General features: G+C 33.6%; 2 protein-coding genes across 2 annotated transcripts; both read left to right on the top strand.

Annotated features, from left to right (window-relative positions):
• Positions 1-12853: 12853 nt before the first annotated feature.
• LOTGIDRAFT_84738 (hypothetical protein) lies at positions 12854-13327 on the top strand (the record flags this gene model as incomplete). The annotated part of the gene is made up of 1 exon (XM_009052086.1): positions 12854-13327. A coding segment is annotated over one exon (474 nt), but the record flags the coding sequence as incomplete, so codon positions are not given.
• A 5117-nt stretch (positions 13328-18444) lies between these two features.
• LOTGIDRAFT_231191 (hypothetical protein) lies at positions 18445-20141 on the top strand. Its single transcript, XM_009052205.1, has 2 exons — positions 18445-18592; positions 19086-20141. The coding sequence occupies exons 1-2, from the start codon at positions 18459-18461 to the stop codon at positions 19732-19734; spliced, it is 783 nt and encodes a 260-aa protein (XP_009050453.1). The 5' UTR covers positions 18445-18458; the 3' UTR covers positions 19735-20141.
• The last annotated feature ends 463 nt before the right edge of the window (positions 20142-20604 follow it).

Genomic DNA, 20604 nt, shown 5'->3' with positions numbered 1-20604 from the left:
GAGGTAGCATCGTTCGGAGGATTGGAGAACGTTCATGTCAGATTATTAGAGTGTCATATAGTAGGTTAAATGAACAATAGAGCTAGAGTATAGAGGATTCGAAAGGTTCATATTGATTATTGGAGTCATTTTAAGTTAAAGAAGCATTGATAGTAGAGGTTACACAAACTGGTTGGGGATTGGACAGAGTTCATGTCGGGTTATAGATATGACATTATAGCATTATGAGATATATCTATTGTTATTCTAACCTAGTTTCTGTCTATTATATTTTGTCAATGGTATAACATACAGGTATAATAACTTATTCTATTACTCCCTGTAATATACACCTTGATCAATATGTTTAAAATATGTATTAAAAGTTCGTATTGCTATATATACAATGAAAGAAGTTCTGATTCTTCACGTATCTTTTTAAAACTCTTTTCTCTCTAAAGTTTTGGTGACAGCCTTACCCCTCCATGAGTTGTGTGAAGTTCGAAATCACCCCACATATAATTTTAAGATGGCCTAGTTGGTTCTACTACTTTATTTCATAAGTACTTTGTAACTATAAGAAATATCAAGAAATAATGCAGTGAAAGCTTCTCTTCAAGTGTAATATGGAATAATAATAATACACCTATGTTTCTTCAGGAATATAAATTAATGAACCAATATTCATAAGAATTATCTATATTCAGAATGAAAGATTCTCATGACAATTTCTACGCATCTCTCATTCATTTCGTTTACTTACCTTTTGCGGAGTCTCCATTTTAAAATATTAATAACTACTCTATTGCACTAGTTAAAATTACACTCTGATTAAATCCTTAATCACAACATATACACAACGAATTATTTAATACTATTCCCCACTTGTACTGTAAACGATAAGAGTTATAACTTCATATAATTTGATATTTAGCTCTGGAAAACCAAATACGATTCACTTCTATTCACACTTAGTTACCAGCATAAGGAGACTTCCTTGTTTGAATAGCTTGTATTACATTATTAAGTATTCAAAAACCATTGCACTACAACATACGAACATTCTTAACTGTGATAACTCGTCTTAAAACCAAAATAAACGATCGTTTTTATGCTCTAGTCTTATGTGACTATACCGTCACTACTATAGAGCATTTATTACAGGTATATTTAGCCACGACCCTGTTTTGCTTCACTTCACGTTCCCTAAAATATCCCTGAGTTAACATCGTGTTATCTTTTTCTCTACACAAAAACACATCACTATGATTTGTCCCGGGGCTCGATAAGGGTCGATTATGTACACGTATTTCAATTTCTCATTTCAAAATGTGCTCTTCACGCTCTGTCAATTATTATCACTCTTTTAAATTATCGAACTATTTAAGTCTCAAGTCTCAATTGACGTTTGGAATTACATACTTGAAGATCAAATAAATAAAATGAGTATGTAGCTGTGAATTGAACACCCAATATCTACAGCTTCTTGAATTCTCGGTATTGCAGGTCGTTTGGGGAGACATGGTTAACTTTAGGAACTACAAACTGTTTGAAACCTGGAATGGTGCAAAAAGATGCTACAAGTGTTTAGATACACATGAAATCTTCAGAAAATCTCTTGACAATCTCTTACCCTAAGTACCTGTACATTAAAGAAAAGTCATATTCGCCCCCCGCCCCCTCTCCCCAACACTATATATTAGATTCTAGGGCAGATCTAAATGTTTCTGAGATATACTTATATATATCGATATGCCACCCATTGGTATGTCAAACATGATACATTAAAACCTATTTCAAATTTGACAATATAAATGCATTATATTTTTTTATATATTTCAAGATAAACGTTACACATCTTTTGTCGCCGATAAGCTATATAATTAAAGCTAGAAAACATTATCTAAATTATCGACTACCAAAACCAACAGCACATAATCATCAACTTTGAATCAATCCATCTACCAACTACTACGCCTACCAACAACTACCTAGTTTGCGATATCAGCATCCGCCGGAAGCGAACGTTAACTTGTCATCTACCTACCTACATTATCAAATTCTGCCGATCAATTGTAAAAACACTATCACTACCCGTCGTTACCTGTGGGCAATTTTGGTAAGTTATGGTCAGTGATCTTTTTGAATCGGATAAAATCTTACTTATGTTGGACATGGCAATTTTAAATTATTGGTTGTTGTTTACGGTTGACATAATAAATATTGTCTTCATTCATGTCCATCCATCTGACAATTCATGTGAACGCAATGTTTCAGTTTTATTATACGCCCACATCTCTCTATGTAGACCCCTGTCCGTCCGTTGGTCCGTCCGTCAACATTTGCTTGTAAACGCTCTAAAAACTAGATTATTTGATGGAATCAAATGAAATTCAGTATGTGGATGCATATTCATAAAACGAAGATCAAGTTCGAATTTGAGCAATTTTCGAGCGTTAGAAGCATAGTTATTGCCCTAGCCCCAAAATCTTGAATATATACCATCCGCATGCCGTGGTGGGCGTATATGGCTGTGGTCCACTATCTGTATAATATACGATCGTATTTTTTTCTTTTTATATTATATTATATTTTATTATTTTTATTAATTAAATGTAGTTCTCTTAGATTTCCTTAGAATTTTTGGGGCTTTAATGTAGATAATACTACGCTTACATGACAATAAACACTCAACTTTTAAGTAATACACGTAACCTTTTGAAATTGAAGTCAAATAATGTTCAAGTTCACCCTAGGCCTGCTTGTGCTTTCGTAACCTTGTCATTAGTACAAAGTTACAGATTTTACTCCCTAGATCTTAAATACTCCCGTGAAGTTTCATTGTAGCTTTAATCGGGATAACAAATGCTTCTGAACGACTAGACCGAAACTTCTGGTAGCTATCTGACATTATCGGCTGGTTTTGAGACAGAAATACTAGGCCCTGTTTTGTGGAGAACTTCCTCATCGGTCCTCCGAAGATGTGTTTTTTTTATACGCTCACAAATATATTTAGGGCGTATAATGTAATCACCTTGGCGAACATTTTGTTCGTGCTCACTCTACAGGCTACAATTCTATACAGATTCTTTTGAGTTTTATTTTGTAGGTCAATTTCATTATGAAGATGATTCCTATCGATTTTGCGATGATCTGATAATTTTTCACCGAAATATTATGTGCAAAAGCTATAGTGAAGTTTTTACTTATTGAAAGCTACGCTACGCTTCAAAATGGGAGCCAAATGTTCTTCGCCTTTGAAGAAAAAATGATTTTCCAGAAAATCCTGTAATGTCAAGAGGAATTCAGTGGTGCCACTCCAAGTAAAATCAGCAGAAGATATTGAGGGTCCAGTGAGTCTACTGAAGACAAGAATACCAAGTCCAAAACTATGTCCAGAGCTAAGTGTACCTTCATCACCAAAAGGTCTAGATGTACTTACAGTAAAGTCCAAAGATCTGGATCTAGCCGACGGTGAATACAATGAAGATGATTCTAGTAATATAAAACATCCAGAAGTACATTATGAAGAAATAAAATATAGTGTACCAGCTGAAATCAAAACCCACTATTTTAATAGTTTTAGTCAAGAATGGTATGTTTACAAGAGAACACATGTATTTGTTCTTTTTATATTATTATAATAATATTACATTATTTTGTATCATATTATTGTATTACTAAAGTGTAGTTCTCTTAAGATTTCCTTAGATTTTTTGAGGCTTTAACGTAGAAAATATTAGCCTCACATGACAATGAACTTCCAACTTTTAAGTAATACACGTAACCTTTTGAAATTGAAGTCACATAATGTTCAAGTTCACCCTAGGCCTTAAGCCCTGCTTGTGCTTTCGTAACTTTGTTATTAGTACAAAGTTACAGCTTTTACTCCATAGGTCTTAAATCCCTGGTTCCCAACATGGGGTGTTTTCATCCCCTGGGGGTGTGGAACTAGGGTGTAAGGGATGTGGTTAACTGGTGAAGAAGAAGAATTTATTGAGCACCTCACATCATCACATGGTGGAATTCTATACAGATTCTTTTGATTTTTAATTTGTAGGTCAATGTCATTATGAAGATGATCTAATGATCTAATAATAATAATAATAATAATAATAATAATAATAATAATGACGATATTTATATTGCGCAGCAATTAAATCCTCGTGGAATTTCTCAAGGCGCACTCCAGTGATCTCAATTGGTGAGTTAGTTTTCACTTTACATTTAAATGCAGACACTGATGCACTGTATTGAAACTTTCTGGAGCCAATTTTTTTCAGGTTGTATGTAGGTACCTCAAGTAATATTTTGCCTTCAGATCTTAATGAACGTTTAGGCTTGTATAATGACAGTAGATTTTGAAGATAGCATGGGGAATATTGTTGATGGTCTCATACGTCAGCGATAAAATTTTGAAATTGATCCTTTCACGAACACGAAGCCAGTGTAGATCATTTAAAACAGGAGTAATATGTGATCTTGATTTGGTTTAAGTAACAATTCAGGCGGCCCGATTTTGGATAATCTGTAGCTTAGAAATCTGTTCTTCTGTTATACCAGTAAGTATTGCATTGCAGTAGTCAATTCTGGATAGCAAAAATGATCGAGCTAAGCAAGGAGCAGCATCTCTTTTTATGAGATGACGAATAGACCCGATCCTTCGCAGATGGAACTGGCAAATCTTACAAATGTTATTGATGTGGTCATTGAAACTGAGACCTGAATCAATCAGATAATTTTACATCAAAATATCATGTGCGGCTTAGCGTTTTCACTCTGTTAACTGTATTGTGCAACTCGTGCTCACTCTACAGGCAACAATTCGTTACAGATTCCTTTGATTTTTTTTTTGTCGGTCAATATCATTATGAAGATGATCCCTATCGATTTTCAAGATGATCTGATAGTTTTTCACCAAAATGTCGTTTTCAACTTAGTGTATTCACTCTATTGGCCATATATTACAATTTTTGCTCACTCTTCAAGCAACAATTCTTTATGGATTCTTTTGATTTTTATATGCCCACACGTATTATGGAAACATATTGTCATCCATCTGTTTGTCTGTTCACAATTGGCTCATACTCACTGTACAGGCTACAAACAATGATTTGTACTTGCAATCAAAGCTGCTGGTGGGCGTATGTTACCTTGCTTCGCATGGCTGTCTTTTGATTTATAAGATATTGACTATTTGAAATTCAATTTTTATGTTAATTACGAAACATAATTATGAAATTTCTAATCGCACAATGAAACATGTTTTTATATTACAGAGAAATGGTATTTTGTATAATCTATAATATTAAGTTTTTACATAATTACATTTTGTTAAGATCGACATGTCAACTAAATTTAAAGATGCAGAATCCTAAGGTTAGACGGCAAATTAATGCTTAAGTAATTGCTTACAATTTCATGTATTATGATCGTACAATATATAAAGGGAGGTAATTCACAAACAACTCATATTCCCTAGAGGCTGGAAAAAAACGTACATTGCTCATGGTAACCTTGTTGTAGTGAAGCGCCAGATCAATATTGGACAGTACGCGTGGTCTAGTAGCATATCTGGCCCAGTCAATTTGCCATGCCTCATATCTGACCCTTTCAGTCAAAAAGGTTGCCCACCCAAAGAAATTTAGATATGACATGGCGCAGATTGGTAACAGGAGCCTGACCTTTTTCGCTAACCACACCTGCCACAGCACTTAAATTCATTCATTCGGCTCCAAGCTAATGGGTTAAAAAATGACTTAGGAGCAGCAGCAGTTCTATGGCAAAGATGGTTAGAGCGTAGGTTTATAACATGGCGTCCTTTGAACTTGGTCGCGTCCAACAAATAATGGTTGTGGGTTCTAATCTCGGCAGGTGAATGCCTGATGACCTCGAAATAATCATCTTCACTCATATAAATGTATGTAAATGGGTACAAATAATCTGGGAAAAATCAGTGCCAGTAGGCTTGGCCACGGACCAGCTATTAGAAAGGATCCTTAACTGCAAACAAAAGTTCTTATCTTTGTAAAATATAGGTTAGTTGTTTCGTCAGACTATTAGTGTGAAATAAATATACAAAATAAACAATATCAGCTTTGTGAACTTTATGGATGCCGAGTTGACACAGCTAGTTGCGGATTGATGAAGCGATCCGGGAGCCGGCCATGCCCTTTGCGTTAGGGACACCCGTCACAGTGCTTATTTCATTGAAGCTCTAATATCGTTTTAGGATATAAATAAAAATTTACAGTAAGATAGACCCTTTGTGTTATTGAACTTCAATAAAGTGAGAGAAATTAAAAATCTATCTTGATAAGCAGAACACAACCGGAAGTAAAGGAAATACTAAAGACTTTTAAACCAGTGACTGAAATTTAGAGAATTAATAGTAGAAGTGGACATTATGGAATTCAGATTTTCAAAATATTTGAAACAAATAAATATATAAAGCACTTATTTGTATGTGGCACATCACAAGTGTGTTTTTTTCCCGGAAGTAAAGAAATGCGGGTAATGCTTATAGACTAAGATTTTCAAACTTGACTGAAATTTAGTGAATTCCGGTTTGAGGTGGCATTGTTGTTGGCAATTATTCATCTCATTTCAATACTAACGCACATAATGATCGTTCATATAAGAACTACCAATTTTCACACAATGTTGTACTTCCGATTTAGCTAATTAGTGCCTTTATAATGTCAACCCAAAACTTCTCTTCATGGACAAATATACCACAGGTAGCTAACTTTTGCATTCATCCTCACTGGTGATTTCACTTTCCACGAAGTCCTTCGAGATTTGCTTCTCTTTTACTGTATTTTTAACAAATTTACCATACTGATAGAGAGCTATTCCTACGTAACATATTACCAAACCTGTAAAATTAAAAACTGTTGCGTGTCTGGATCCAACGCAATATAACATTAAAACTACTGTAATCCTTTTAACAGTACACCATACTGAGGCCGTAACAACTGTTAATCGTTTTAATAAAACAAATGTATTTATATATGTACTCGAAACACCGAAAATCGAAGCAAAAAGTGCCAAGCAAAACAATAAACTTGTAAAACGAGGAATTTTATCGTACAGCTCTAAATAAAACAGAAGACATGTAGCACATAATACACATAAAACGCACATTGCTATCGTTTTCCCACTCCGAAGTTTCATTTCCCCTTTTTCGTGAAATTCCATAGAAATGACGATGTTCCTAGCCGTCAGCAATATGTTTGAAAGAAAGGCCAATAAAGACCCAATATTTGGATGAAACGCATCGGTTGAAACATTGGTGAAGATCAGAGCTCCACACACCATGATTGGTAGACTTAAAATTATTATCCAATTTAATGCAATCTTCTGAAAAATACGTTGTCCAAGTGCTGCAGTAAAACAATCCAGAAGTTTTATTGTCATTGCTGAAGATGGTTCTAGAAAAATGAAACTTGCGTTATAGAGTAATGTAGTTCCGAAATGACTGGTAATTTTAACAACTGATCTAAATATATTCTCGTTCTTGCCATTCCAAAACACAGGTATTGTATCACATATAATTAAACAACAAATACATTGTAGTATTGATAATAATACTGAAGCAATCGCTACAGAGCTATTTATCAGGTGCCATTCCGATATAAACCATGCAGTCATATAATTATAGAAAAATGTAACACCAAGTCCAGTAAAAAATGATACTGATAGTATAACTTTATCAGTGAACTCCATCTACAAATAGAATAAAATAAGAATTAAGTTAGTAATATATCAGTATAAGTAGTTGAAATAGAAGTTCTATACAGAAAGTTAAATTCTATATAAAAATATGAAATCTAACAAAAAAAATAGTCTGACTTACGATAGTATAAAACATCGGCTAGTATTCAATACAAATACTGTTGAAATGCAAAGGGTCGACACTTGCAATTCAGATAAATTTAACGAATGTGTTCAATTCCAACACAGAATGTTCACAACCATTGTTAATACTGAACTAATACTTTATACAGATACTCTAACTGTATGTTTAATGTTGTAGCGCCGATAATGTCGTCACATTTTATGAGACTGTAAACATCATTCATGCATCTGTAACGCAAAATTTAATAATATACAATAGTATACAGGCATCATTAACGTTTAAAAAAGATAAGTATCTAATCATTAAATAAAATCAACTGAAATGAAATATGAACTTTACTATTACAAAACACTATTCATTGTGAATACACGATGTTCATTTGTTCGTTAGCTTTTTTAATATCCGTATGAATAGTTAATATTGTGAGTTTTGACAAACAATAGTTTAGAAATTTCAGTTTTATTCTCAAATCGAATGTTCTACAAATGTCTATTTTAAGTGAAATAGATATGCAATTAGATAACCAAAAATATAAATTACAAATGTGTAAATGTACCTTTATAAGCAAAAGGAATTCAATTAAATATTGTTTAAAATGTTGAACACAAATTGCTATAAAAACACTTCAGCCCTTCCCGAAACCATTTACTGGATGAGCTGTTTGTCAAGTATCTTTATTATGTGACATCGTTGCTGGCTCATCTCAAAATTATGATAGAACTGTAGAAATCGACCTAGCAGTAGAATCCAATGGTTAGAAGTTTGCAGATATCAAAATACATTGTAATAGTAAGGTAAAGCAAGAGAAAGACAGTAATTATCAGGTGACAAAGCAGGCAGGTCAACACAACGCTAATGTTCAACAAAATAGATGTCCTGAATATAGAGCACTAAGATAGAATCTCTCTAAATGCAATCATTATAAGATTGGCATTGGGTTTACCTAATTTCGAAAACAGGAAATGACAGCCATAGTTTCGATTTTAGAAAATTCTGATTCCAGTGCTTCCGAAACTCAGGTCGATGTCGACCTTCCACCCAAATACATCATGATTTTGTACTATGAAAGAACCCTCTTTAAACGTGTATTGTAAGTATAACTTTAAGCTAGTATACAGTTATTTCGTCTATTTAAAAGGCTTAAAGTTAGAGTATTATTCTCATTAATTCGGTATTAGGAAACCCAATAGTAATATAGTATAATAGCTGGGGTGGACATGTTGAATAATATGAAGTAAGCCTATGGTTAAATATCAAGGTATTTCTATTATTCCCTGATTACAAATCAATGGTAGTCTATTAGCCACGCTATGTCAATCTTTACACATATAAACCATATAAAGTAATAGATCTATGACTTAAGATATATACGTATCAACACAGTCATGGCTACGGGGTTAAAGTTCAAAAACAATATTGAAATCTTTTGAAGACATCACTTGTAAAATGTATCACTTTGTTAAAAGGTTGTGTAAAGTAAAAAGGAATATTTAAGTGTAGCATTAATGTTCAGTTAAGGGTAAGCATTAGTATTATTAGTATTATTAAAAGAATATAAACTTTTTCATACCAGCTAAAGCGGTAACATGTTTTTTTTACTTTGACTAAAGTTAAACTTTGGCTGGCTGAAGTAAACATGGAGTTAGACTTATATTTAATATTTTTGTTATGCTCAGCTTCTTCTCTGCCAAACTTAATACTATATTGGTTTGGTACCAAAAGTATTCTGTAACTAAGAAGACGAACGATGTCAGGCAAATAATATGCCCAATGACACCAGAATAAATTCACCCACATTCAAATATAATTATCAGAAATATTTCTTCTCCCTCATTATCAAATGGGCATATAGGTGTGTCTGGTTGACCATGATGAGACCCTTCATCAGTAACTTCGTCCTTCTACTAAACTATGGGCAATCATGACTATTACTGTATCCAAGTAGCTCGAATATTCCTATAAGACATGGAAACCATCAGTGCAGTCTGACTTTTTATACTGAATGTTCTTTTTCAAAACGATGTTAATTACAGACGAAAACTAGATGTGTAAAAATAAGAAGGCGAATTATCTCTCGACGGATTTAGCTTCCAATACCAACCAAAAACATAAAAAATCAGATAAGGTAAGAGACACGCATCTCTAACATTTTGATATATGGTTTTCGTTAAGTTGAGCACCTATATCTAAAAATCAGACTGCCCCTTTTGTGGTCGTATAAGAAATGTTATAATTCCGTTCATAATAACTAAGTGGATTCGAAAATGGTGTTATTAGCGTTCCCTAGGCTATTAGCTGCCAACTTGACCTTCGTAATTGGTTGATATATCGGTTGATGCCAGCCTTTGCGGTTTCTGAAAATCTGACAATCTATAGTTTCTATTTCTCATGGAAACTGGGCCAAATTGATGTCGGACTATTGATTTTTTAATTTTCCGTCGGTCCTAATGTAACATCAGATCTGTGGCGAGCTATTCCCATGGATATATCTGTGACAGTAAGCGGATAGTGATGCTCATTATATCGAAATAACTGAAATAACTCAGATGCATAGCCTACCCACGGAGTCGTAAGTCTTAACACGTAAGGAATATGAATAATTTATTCGCGGCAACATACCCATAATAAATTAATTAACATTCCAATTAATTAGAGGGATATTTAACAGTTCTGCGTGTTAGAGAAAGCCTGTTAAACGTTTACATTGCAGCCTTTTGCAATTAAAGCAATGCTTTTGTTACAATATGGACATTATCATGATGGATCAATTTAATGGGGGTTGTCTACGTTACTTATAGATACATTGTTACAGCGTTACAAGTAAATTTCAAATCAAGTATACATTTTACTAAGATTTCAATCCTCATAATAAAGATCTGTTTTAAATTGAGAAAACGAGATTAGATTATCGAAGTGACCAATTTAAGAATTTAATGAGCCAATAGATTGTTAAATATATAAGGTATATTTAAGCTATAAATCACTGATAAGTCAATAGTCCATTAAAATATAAAGTATAATATTTACAACTGATAAGGCTTGATTAGTGTATTATCGTAGACTAAGGGCCGTACGCAGCAATACTATAAATGTATGTTTTTCTTGGAGTGGGGGTCCCAGAAAATGGAGAAGTATTTTCCCTGGGGTCGTGTCCTTGATGTAAGTTGGTTTAGATAAAAGGCTGCACCACAAGAAGACGCTGTCGATATGACATGGTTCTTTGAAATGTTCTCTTAGGTACGTGGTCAGGGTGATTAGATCCAGCTCCCTGTGTCCGATTGGTGGTTTTACGGATGACCTTGCACTGAGGGCATCAGTTAGTCTCCGAGCTTGCCCAGGTAGTTGTCTGTAGTGTAGTGTAGTTGGCTAGTGTACTCTAGGAGTGGGTTAGAAAATATGATAAGTATAAGTTTAAGTCCAGAGTAATGATGAAATTCAGAGTTTGACCGACTGACCAACTAGTTATTAATGAAAGTTATCGGTCAAGTATGATTTTAAGGCAATAATAGGAAGCATTAAAAGGGGATAATCTGTATTGATTACTGAAAGATGAACTTTTTAACCCTCTCTCAAACGTCTATACCTACTTAATCAATCACATTAATCCAAATTGATTTGTGTAATCTTGTTGGAACTTATTTCATAATCATATCTACGTGATAACCCTAAGTTCAATTTATGTGCCTTTAGAGAGATAATAACTCTTGGTATAGAAATAATATCTGAAGTGGGTTCTGATCTAATCCTGCTAGCCCCACATTGATCTGGAATCAGATGTGACATACGAATTGAGACCAGTTAATAGCGGAAAGATAAGTGAGAAAATGTTTCATATAGGCAGTCGAATTGATACGGACAATGGTACTGTATTTCTGGTCCGACTGTTAAAATAATATATTCTTCTCTCGATATATGTGTTCCATATACAAGAATGTCTTGAGATTCTGGAACATTTCCAATTCCCTCGTATGATCGAAATTGAAAGAGTTGTCATTTCACGATATCGTCCCTTACAGATCACAATAAATAATATTACATATACTGTAATTGTTTTGCCACATGTAAAAGGAACGTTAACTTTATGATACTTTGATACAATAGTGTTCAGGGTTCCGCCTGAAAAACCGTCCCATTATTCAAAGTAATATACCGAAAAGTATACTCTGATTATTATTCGACAACATAATGAGCATATTTTTCAAAAAAATCACTAAAGTTTGACAATGAGGTCCTTCTTCATTGATTTTGTGATTGATTAATAAAATAGTGGTTGGTGGTTGTTAATTGAATAAGTTTGATTTATAATCAACTAGAAGACATTGTTATATTGTTAATTTCTCGATTCATTAGCATGAGAAAAGCTAAGCTTCACAAAGAATTTATAGAAACAAACATTTATGTGGATTTACATTTGGTTATTGATTTTTAGTATGACGACTCCACTTTAGTGATAGCACTTCTTATAATAGTCTTGACACCGAATTAATTCTTAAACATTAATCAACTATTTTTGATACAATTAGTCAAACATAGGTACAATATCAAAATAGTAAGTGTGCTCGTTGTTTTGTGATAAGGATATAAAATAGAAATACTAAAATACACTTTTTGTTTTGCAGATGATGTGTCTCCTGAGAATACCTTCTTAAAATGTCTCATGTAAAACGAAGACATCATTCAAAGAGACTTACAAAAAAGAAATCAGTAGTAGAACCATCGGAGACTCCGTACCATGGTCCGTATGGAGATCGTCCACTCTCTCATATTGGATATAGGGAAGGACGACATTTACATCCAGGAAGATTGCCAACACCAATAGGAAGTGAACGTGTCGTGTCTCTACGTTTATTAGATATAAGTAAAGAAACAGTTGACAATGTTCAACATCTATCCTCAACATTAAGAAGACTTCAACTTTGTCGTCTGCGCTTACAAAAGATTCCAGGATGTCTTGTAGCAAATCTGGTACATTTGCGAAAGTTGGATTTAAGTGAAAACGAACTCGTTGATAATAGTTTTCCAGACGCTATTGCAGATTTAGAAAGTCTGGTGGAGTTACGTCTGAATAGTAATAAATTGACAAAATTACCCGCTTGTCTGAAAAAACTAAAAAACCTTTCGCGATTAGATCTTGGAAACAATAACTTAGAAGCAATAAATGGCATCGACAAACTACGCAAAATTCAAATATTAGTTCTGGACGGTAATAAACTTTCATCTGTGATAAGAGAAATCTCTAATTTAATACATTTGGAGATATTAAGTTGCAATAACAATCGAATTACCGACATACCTCACGATGTTCGGCATTTACAATCACTCTCTGATGTTGATATATCGAACAACCGTCTTAAAGTGCTTAACCCGGAGGTATTTAAATTGCCGAATTTAGACGCATTTAATGCTAGTCAAAATGACATTAGCAAAATTCCATCATTTAATGTCCAACTTCATCATAAAAAATGGATATCAATGTTAGATATTTCAAACAATAACTTGACAAAGTTTCCAGCCCATTTGCTACAGATGACAAATCAGCTTGATATTTCCAGCAACAATATAAAAGTGCTTTCATGGAACGCAATAAAGAAACTTGATCCTGAAATAGATCAGGAATTGGATGTTCGGGATAATCCTATTTCCTATCCTCCATTATCAGTTTGTGAGAGTGGTTTAAAATCTGTATCACAATTTTTCCAAGAAACTAGAATTGATGCCAAAACCTATCAAGGAATTAAAATTTTGGTGCTAGGTTCGCATCGTAGTGGTAAGACCAGTTTGGTACAAAGTATTGTTGATCAACAGTCTAGGATTACGAGGGACGTTGATGAGATATCAGCTGGTATTAATAGTTTTGAAACGACCTTCGATTATGATGTGGAAGACGGATGTCCAGGCAAACAGCTTCAGCTCAATATATGGGATTTTTGTGGACACTCATATTATAATTATCCCAATTATGTTTTCTTTGAAGAGTCGGCAATAACTATTTTAACATTCAACATGGCAAAGTATCGAGAGATTGATTTTTATGAAATGATTGGATCATGGTTTGATTGGATGATCACAAAAACTAACAAATTGGTAGTCCTTCTGGTTGCAACACATTGTGATCTCGTTCCAACTGATAAAATTAAGTTAGTATGTGATAGTGTATGTGATCAGTTAAAATCTCACATGAATCAGAGGAGAAAGTTAATTGAAGATAAAATTAAAACAATAGAAGAACAAATGTTTATTTCCCCAACATTGTCAGAACAACTAAAATCGTACACATTTCTTCTACGATCCAAATTTTCAGTTCAAACAAATGTCATTGTAACGAGTGCAGCTAAGTATAAAGGTTTTGATAAATTGATCAAAGCTATCGAAAGTTTATCAAATGATAGAAAATTATTTCCACATGTTATGCGTGTAATTCCTTCAATTTGGGTGAATATAGAAAATTATTTAGAAGACAGAGGCAACTCCTTGGTAGTTCCCGTTCTTTCATGGGACGAGTACATTAACGAAGTAACGGGAAAATTTGGAATGAAGCATATTCTTCGTGATATAACTACTTATCTTCACGAGACTGGCAAAATTATCTGGTTTGGACACAATAAATATTTGAAAAACTATGTATTTCTGAGACCACAATGGTTATTTGATATTTTGAAACTGATTTACAATCATAATGCGAGTGAAATTTTAACGTATGATATGGACGATCAGTTTAAATCTGTGAATATCAGCCAGACGAAATTTGATCGTTTGAAAAGAGATCTGTTATCACAAGGAATACTAAATATTGATTTAATGAAAATATTATCAATACCACACCTCCATTGTGATAATAATCTTTCATCATTTGTTCAGAAAGCTCTAAATGTACTCGTTGAGGCTTTTGAAATAGGATACCCGGTAACCAAAAGACCCAAAGATTTGACAGTAACATTTACAGTTGACCAGAAAAACGATCAAGATAAACCAAATAAGAAGTTCATTGAGTATCTTATTCCTTGGTTAAGAAGTACAATCCAGCCCGAAACTTCCAGTAGTAAATGGGAAAGCATTTCTCATAGACGAAGTTTGGCAATCCACTATTCGTTCCCAAGGTATCTTCCACCTGGGCTATTTCACATCATCAGTGTTCGGTTTCATAGGAAGGGGTTTAAATTACGATATGTAGCTCATTGGGCAAACGGAATACATGCTGAACACGAGGAGCATCTTGTTAGGTTACTTGTGGAGGCTGATGAAGGAAATAAATCAGGTGGGATCATAAGGCTATCTGTGAGAGATGATACTGATGGAGAAGACGAGGTACCAATTTCAACAATGTGGACTCTATTAATACCACTTCTTGATGAAATTGATGATCTACTGAAAGACTACACAGGTAGGAATTTGAGTTTTGCTAATTATAATTACAACGACAAGCAAGCAAAAGTTTGTTTTAATAAAGTTTTAATCGTTCGTTACATTAAGCCATGCGTTATTGTTCACTCTTTAGGTGTTCTTGTCGACAAATCTGTTGGATGTCCTTATTGTAAGGAACCATCGTTTGTTGGTGAATGGGCGACTCCTAAAGAGACGCAAGCAGTAAACATTAAAGTATGTTGTTGTTGTGGTGAAGATGTGGATACTAACCATTTAGTTCAACCCAAAACTAAAACTAGAGGTAAGAGGACAAATTTTGCTTAATATCAGGACCCATGGTACATGTCCACAAGATATGAGTTCCAGAAATGTCCATACTTAAGGATTATATATTGTTATATTTTAAGCTTCTAAGGCAGATCTTCATTTCTGGGATACCGGATTGTCATTTCGGTTTCTTTTATCATGACATATGTAGTATTACAAATATAGTCTACAAAGATATTTATTCGCAGTTAAAGATACCATTGCTTTCAAACCAAAATTGAATTTTCGATTAAGAAAGAGAAAGCCATTTGTGTATATCTTGTTGTCAATAGAGATGACAATGGATTTCACTGTAGTATAAGACATATTAAATAAATGGATAATAACATATTTTAGTAAGAATAAAACGAATTGGTCAGTTGCGACCAGCGTCACAGTTGTTTGTAAGTAATGTAATTTCAATTTAACAGTGTTTTACTCACATTAGGTAGATCTAATTGCTTTCTTAGAAAGTTACATAACATTACTAACATTTACAAAGTAGCATCTCTTGCTGGGGGTGATACATACATAAAAAGACAGTACTATACTGATAAGCGGTTCTTGGCACAAACTGTCCATCAATCCTGAAAAAGACAGAAAGATTACTCACTGTTGCAAATTAATCTGATCTCTTAGAAGCTTTGGATTTTGGTTAATTCTTGTGCAAAATTAACCAGTATTATAGTTTCGGGACTATTAGTTGTCATTAATGTGTGCCTGTCACAAAAAAATATACAATTTTTTGTTAATTTACAGTGTTTTGCTTAATTCATTGAAAAAATTCTAATGCACTATTATATACACAGAGGTGACTAACATCTGTTTATATGTGTGCTAATGACATCAATAATATATAATAGGTTTTTGTACTATTTATTAATACATTACTTCTGTTCTGTCAGTTAACTATGCTAAGTGCCAAAACGTATTTTAATTACATATCAATAGAAACAATATATAATATGGTAGTCATCATTCTTGGGATTTTGTTATACTTCAAGAACTCATATTGTCGTACCCACCCTTTACAGGTGTCGTTTACAAAACACTCCTTCTTAATGTCTGAGTTTATCACTTAAATTAGAAAACAGCTTAGAAGAATCAGCTTCTATTTTAGAAAAAAAGATTAGGTAATCAAATATATCAATATTTGGACACTCGAATTACTAATGCAATAAGTCATCAGTAGATAGACTTGAATTTCATCATGAAACTATAAGCAGTAGATTAATATCTAAGTAGAATGAATGTTTCCATGATGCATCGAGCATCCACAGTTGGTTTTAATTTTAACCATATATGTCCCCAGTGCCGTTCGTTTTGTTTTGATAATGATCAGATTATGCAGCACCAAGAGACACCATGTTACAACAGTTTAATGAATGTTTCATTATTTCACTTGGTTGAAGGAATAATTTCCATGTCATATTTAATCAGAACAGTTTCATAGATAAAATATCTCAACAAAATAACTATTATTTTTCAGACGCAATCCTATTAAATATCCGGAGTAAGAAAGGTAAGCGAAGAGATGCTACGGTTGTGGAGCCTGTGATTTCATCAAGAAGATTATTACACAGAAAAAAACGAGCATCGGTTCCTAATTTATCATCTGGTCGTACAATACCTAACTTTTCTACCAGAAGGAAATCAACTAATGATCACATTTAATGTTATATAAAAGAGTATTTGGAATATTAACACATTGAAACCATATCTCTTGTTGTAAACTACACCATTCCTTGTGGAGTTTTCTCATATCGTCATCAGGGCAGGTTATACAAAGATGACGATTGTCCGTAAAACATGTCCTTATTGGAGTTGACAAGAGTATCTAAAAAAAAGAGTGTCCCTAAGTATCCAAAACCACTCTTCCATTTAAAGCATTTGATATGTATGCATTACCATTGTTTAAGTAAGTAAGAAGTACTATCAGTATTAACTAAATATGAAATATAGTCTTAGTCTTATCTACAAGGTTAAATGTTACAGATAACCTACATGTTAGATCTGTCCACTTGTGGTATTTCACACAGGCCACGACTCTGACCTTGGAAGAAATGCTGTCTTTTTATGGAAAATTGTGAAGATCACTTATGACTTGATGATATTAATGTTACATAAGGCATAGCGATGTCATCGCGAATATTTTCACTAAACGTTTGGTTACTGTTTTTAAGAAAGACAAATTTACAATGTTATAATTTCTCTTTGCACGCAGCGCGAAACATTTATAGTACCATTTCAATTTAATCTTTATTTCTCAAATTGAGACTTTATGTAAAAGACGAACGTTCTCTTCTTGATCTTCTTGTGACCTTGGCCAGTGCTTCTATAACAACAAAACCAAAATAGGCCCTTATTGCTTTTTTCTGACCCTTTTTTCTCATTAAAAAATAAATTAACCATATTATAGTCACTTTGCCTCCATAGATTCTTGCTCATACCACTACATTTCCTCAACTAAAAGTTTGAATCGTCTGCATACAATTTCGGAAAAATCAAATTAAAATCAGAAAGCCTACTTGGCGTTGCCAACGTTATACTTTTTCGACTCAACAGAATATTTTCTCGTGATGATGAAGAGTCAGCTTTATCCGTTGCTTGAAAACATTGAAACAATGACCTTCAGGTAAAGAAACTGGTCGGGCTCATGCCAAGATATGATCCGAGGTATTCCTCCTCGATTCTGACTTGTCTGGTTGTAACTTTGTAAAGACGGGCCTCAGTTCCACGATAGTTTGTGTTTAACGATTTAGAATCTGATTAGCAATTTAGAGTTAAATCTTTTCTAAGTTATTTCTGGGTGCCAATTTCTAGATTAAAACTCTTTGTAGGCCTATTTTTAAATGGAAACATCGGCCTTCATTATAGATAAGAAAAGATAACGCCCTATATAAAGCAGGGACTACGTTCCGTTTAGAAGTTGTTGCCGAATATCAGCAAAATGATTAAATCAATAACGCTGTTAGTGCTATTATACCCAGCATTGGTTTTAGCAAGCTTTAAGAAAGGATTTGGACTGTGTGGAGCGTTGTATAAATGTGGTGATACGCATGCTCTATCTTCATCAACATGGTGGTAAGTATTAAACTCTAAAATATTTTTTACATCGTAAAATGTATTGATAAACATGCATTAGTTATTGACTTGAAACAAACGTACAAGCAGGACACAGTGACAAGAATTTCCTTCAGTTTTACAGAATCGTTATCTTTGTAGAAAAGAACTCTGAAAGGACACAAAAATAAATGTTAAGGGAGCTAACTACTGTGTAGTCAGTCAGTTTAGGACAATATCAAATCGCAGATATCGCTAACTTTTTACAAGTAATATTGTTAATTACTGTCTAAACATATAAAAAAAGGCACAGGTAAAGAAGCACAAGATATATATGGATATACTATCTCTGATATACTGTCATTAATTAAGGTATGACCTGAACATTTTTTCAGTTTATCGATGTATAAACAGAAAAAAACCTGTGTACACTGTATAAATCCGCATAGCGGTTTATACACAAGTGTACACAGGTTTTCTCTGTCTTTAAATAGTCTTTAAATATATTTAACAGGTATAACTGGCACGATAATTTTAATAAAGACACGATGTATCATTGCTCAAAACGATTTCGTGGTGAATATATACCAATGGTACACCAGGAAAAAGATGTGCACAACTTTAACCCTCCCAGTAACGCCAAGCATATTCTAGGATTTAATGAACCAAATGTATGGAGAAATGGACATTTCGAGTTATCACCTGAAAGGGCTGCTGAACTCTGGCCACAAATTGAACAGAAGGCACATGGAAAGATTTTAGTATCGCCTGCTCCAACAAGTTGTGATAATTTTCCCAATTCATGTTATTCTTGGTTTGATCGATTCTTTAAAGCTTGTCATAATTGTCGTGTAGATAGACTAGCTTTACATTCTTACAATTGTCAACCAAACCAAATCATGGATATGATTAACAAGTTTTACCATAAATATAATAAGAAGATTTGGCTAACAGAGTTTGCCTGTTATCACGCTAAGAATGCTGATGATAATGTCAATTTCTTGAAGCAAATTTTACCTCGTCTTGAAAGTTCACCCTACGTAGAAAAATACGCCTGGTTCTGTACCAGAGAAAAGCCTGGTTATTCTCATGAAAACTGGAATTTATTGAATCAAGGGTCCCCAACTCTTAGTAAAGTAGGACAATATTATAATTCACATTAAATAAAATAATTCATAATGCTCGTTGTTTTATATCAATTTACAATAAACAAATTGGACATTTGCAAATCAATAAAAAATGTAGAAAAAAATTGACGAATGTTCCACCACTACATCCAACGGAATCTGCTGTTTTTGGGGTGTCTTCACAGTCTTCACCAAGATTGGAAGCACACATCTTGTATCCAGAAAAATGTTAAAGGTTTCAGAAGGTTCCTTCATTCTTCATGACACCAACGACTGAAGATAGTAAAGGAAAGTAACTTATCCTGATCATGATAAGATTAATGCATTTCAAGCTTACGTTATGTTTTATTATTGTACGCCCGTTTCATATTGGAAATTGAATATTTTTGTTGTTTTGAGCATATTTGGAATAGAATTATGTAAAAATAAAACATAACTTTTTCTAAAAGTTTATTCCATAATCAAAATTAACGTCACCAAAATCTCCACCCAATTGAAAGTTTCTTTTCGTGGTATGAAAATTAAACCGAACTAAGTGCAATTTTTAATTTCCCGTTGATGTGGTAGTGGCGAAAGGGTGATTGGGATCTAAAACTCAAAGCACCCATTACGATAATTGCTCCACAGATGTTATAGAACAAATTAAAACAAGAAAAAAAAATTGGCTACAGGACTCATTCCACTAAAACATTTTATGCAAATTATTGTATATGTATGCGAATGTAGTCCAGGCTATTTTTAGAAATCTTCTTTCTCTCTCCCTTTTGGGGTTTTTGCCTGCCTATTTTGGGGTAAAATTTGGTCTAGATTTGGAATTTGATGTCTGAAATTGCATTATCTTTAAGATTTAGTGAGATGATGAGATACCTAAAGGCGGAAGGCGAATTCTAAAAATAGTCGTTTTGT

The sequence above is a fragment of the Lottia gigantea genome, assembly GCF_000327385.1.
Source record: "Lottia gigantea unplaced genomic scaffold LOTGIsca_18, whole genome shotgun sequence".
Classification (NCBI taxonomy): Eukaryota; Metazoa; Mollusca; class Gastropoda; family Lottiidae; genus Lottia; species Lottia gigantea.
The sequence above is the reverse complement of the archived record's forward strand: the minus strand, read 5'-3'. Positions and strand labels throughout refer to the sequence as shown.

Excerpts from the sequence above, each read along its gene's own strand:
- LOTGIDRAFT_231191 (XM_009052205.1), top strand. The coding sequence starts at position 18,459 with ATGATTAAATCAATAACGCTGTTAGTGCTATTATACCCAGCATTGGTT. Across the intron at positions 18,593-19,085 it reads CTATCTTCATCAACATGGTG|GTATAACTGGCACGATAATT; the intron begins GTAAGTATTAAA and ends TATATTTAACAG.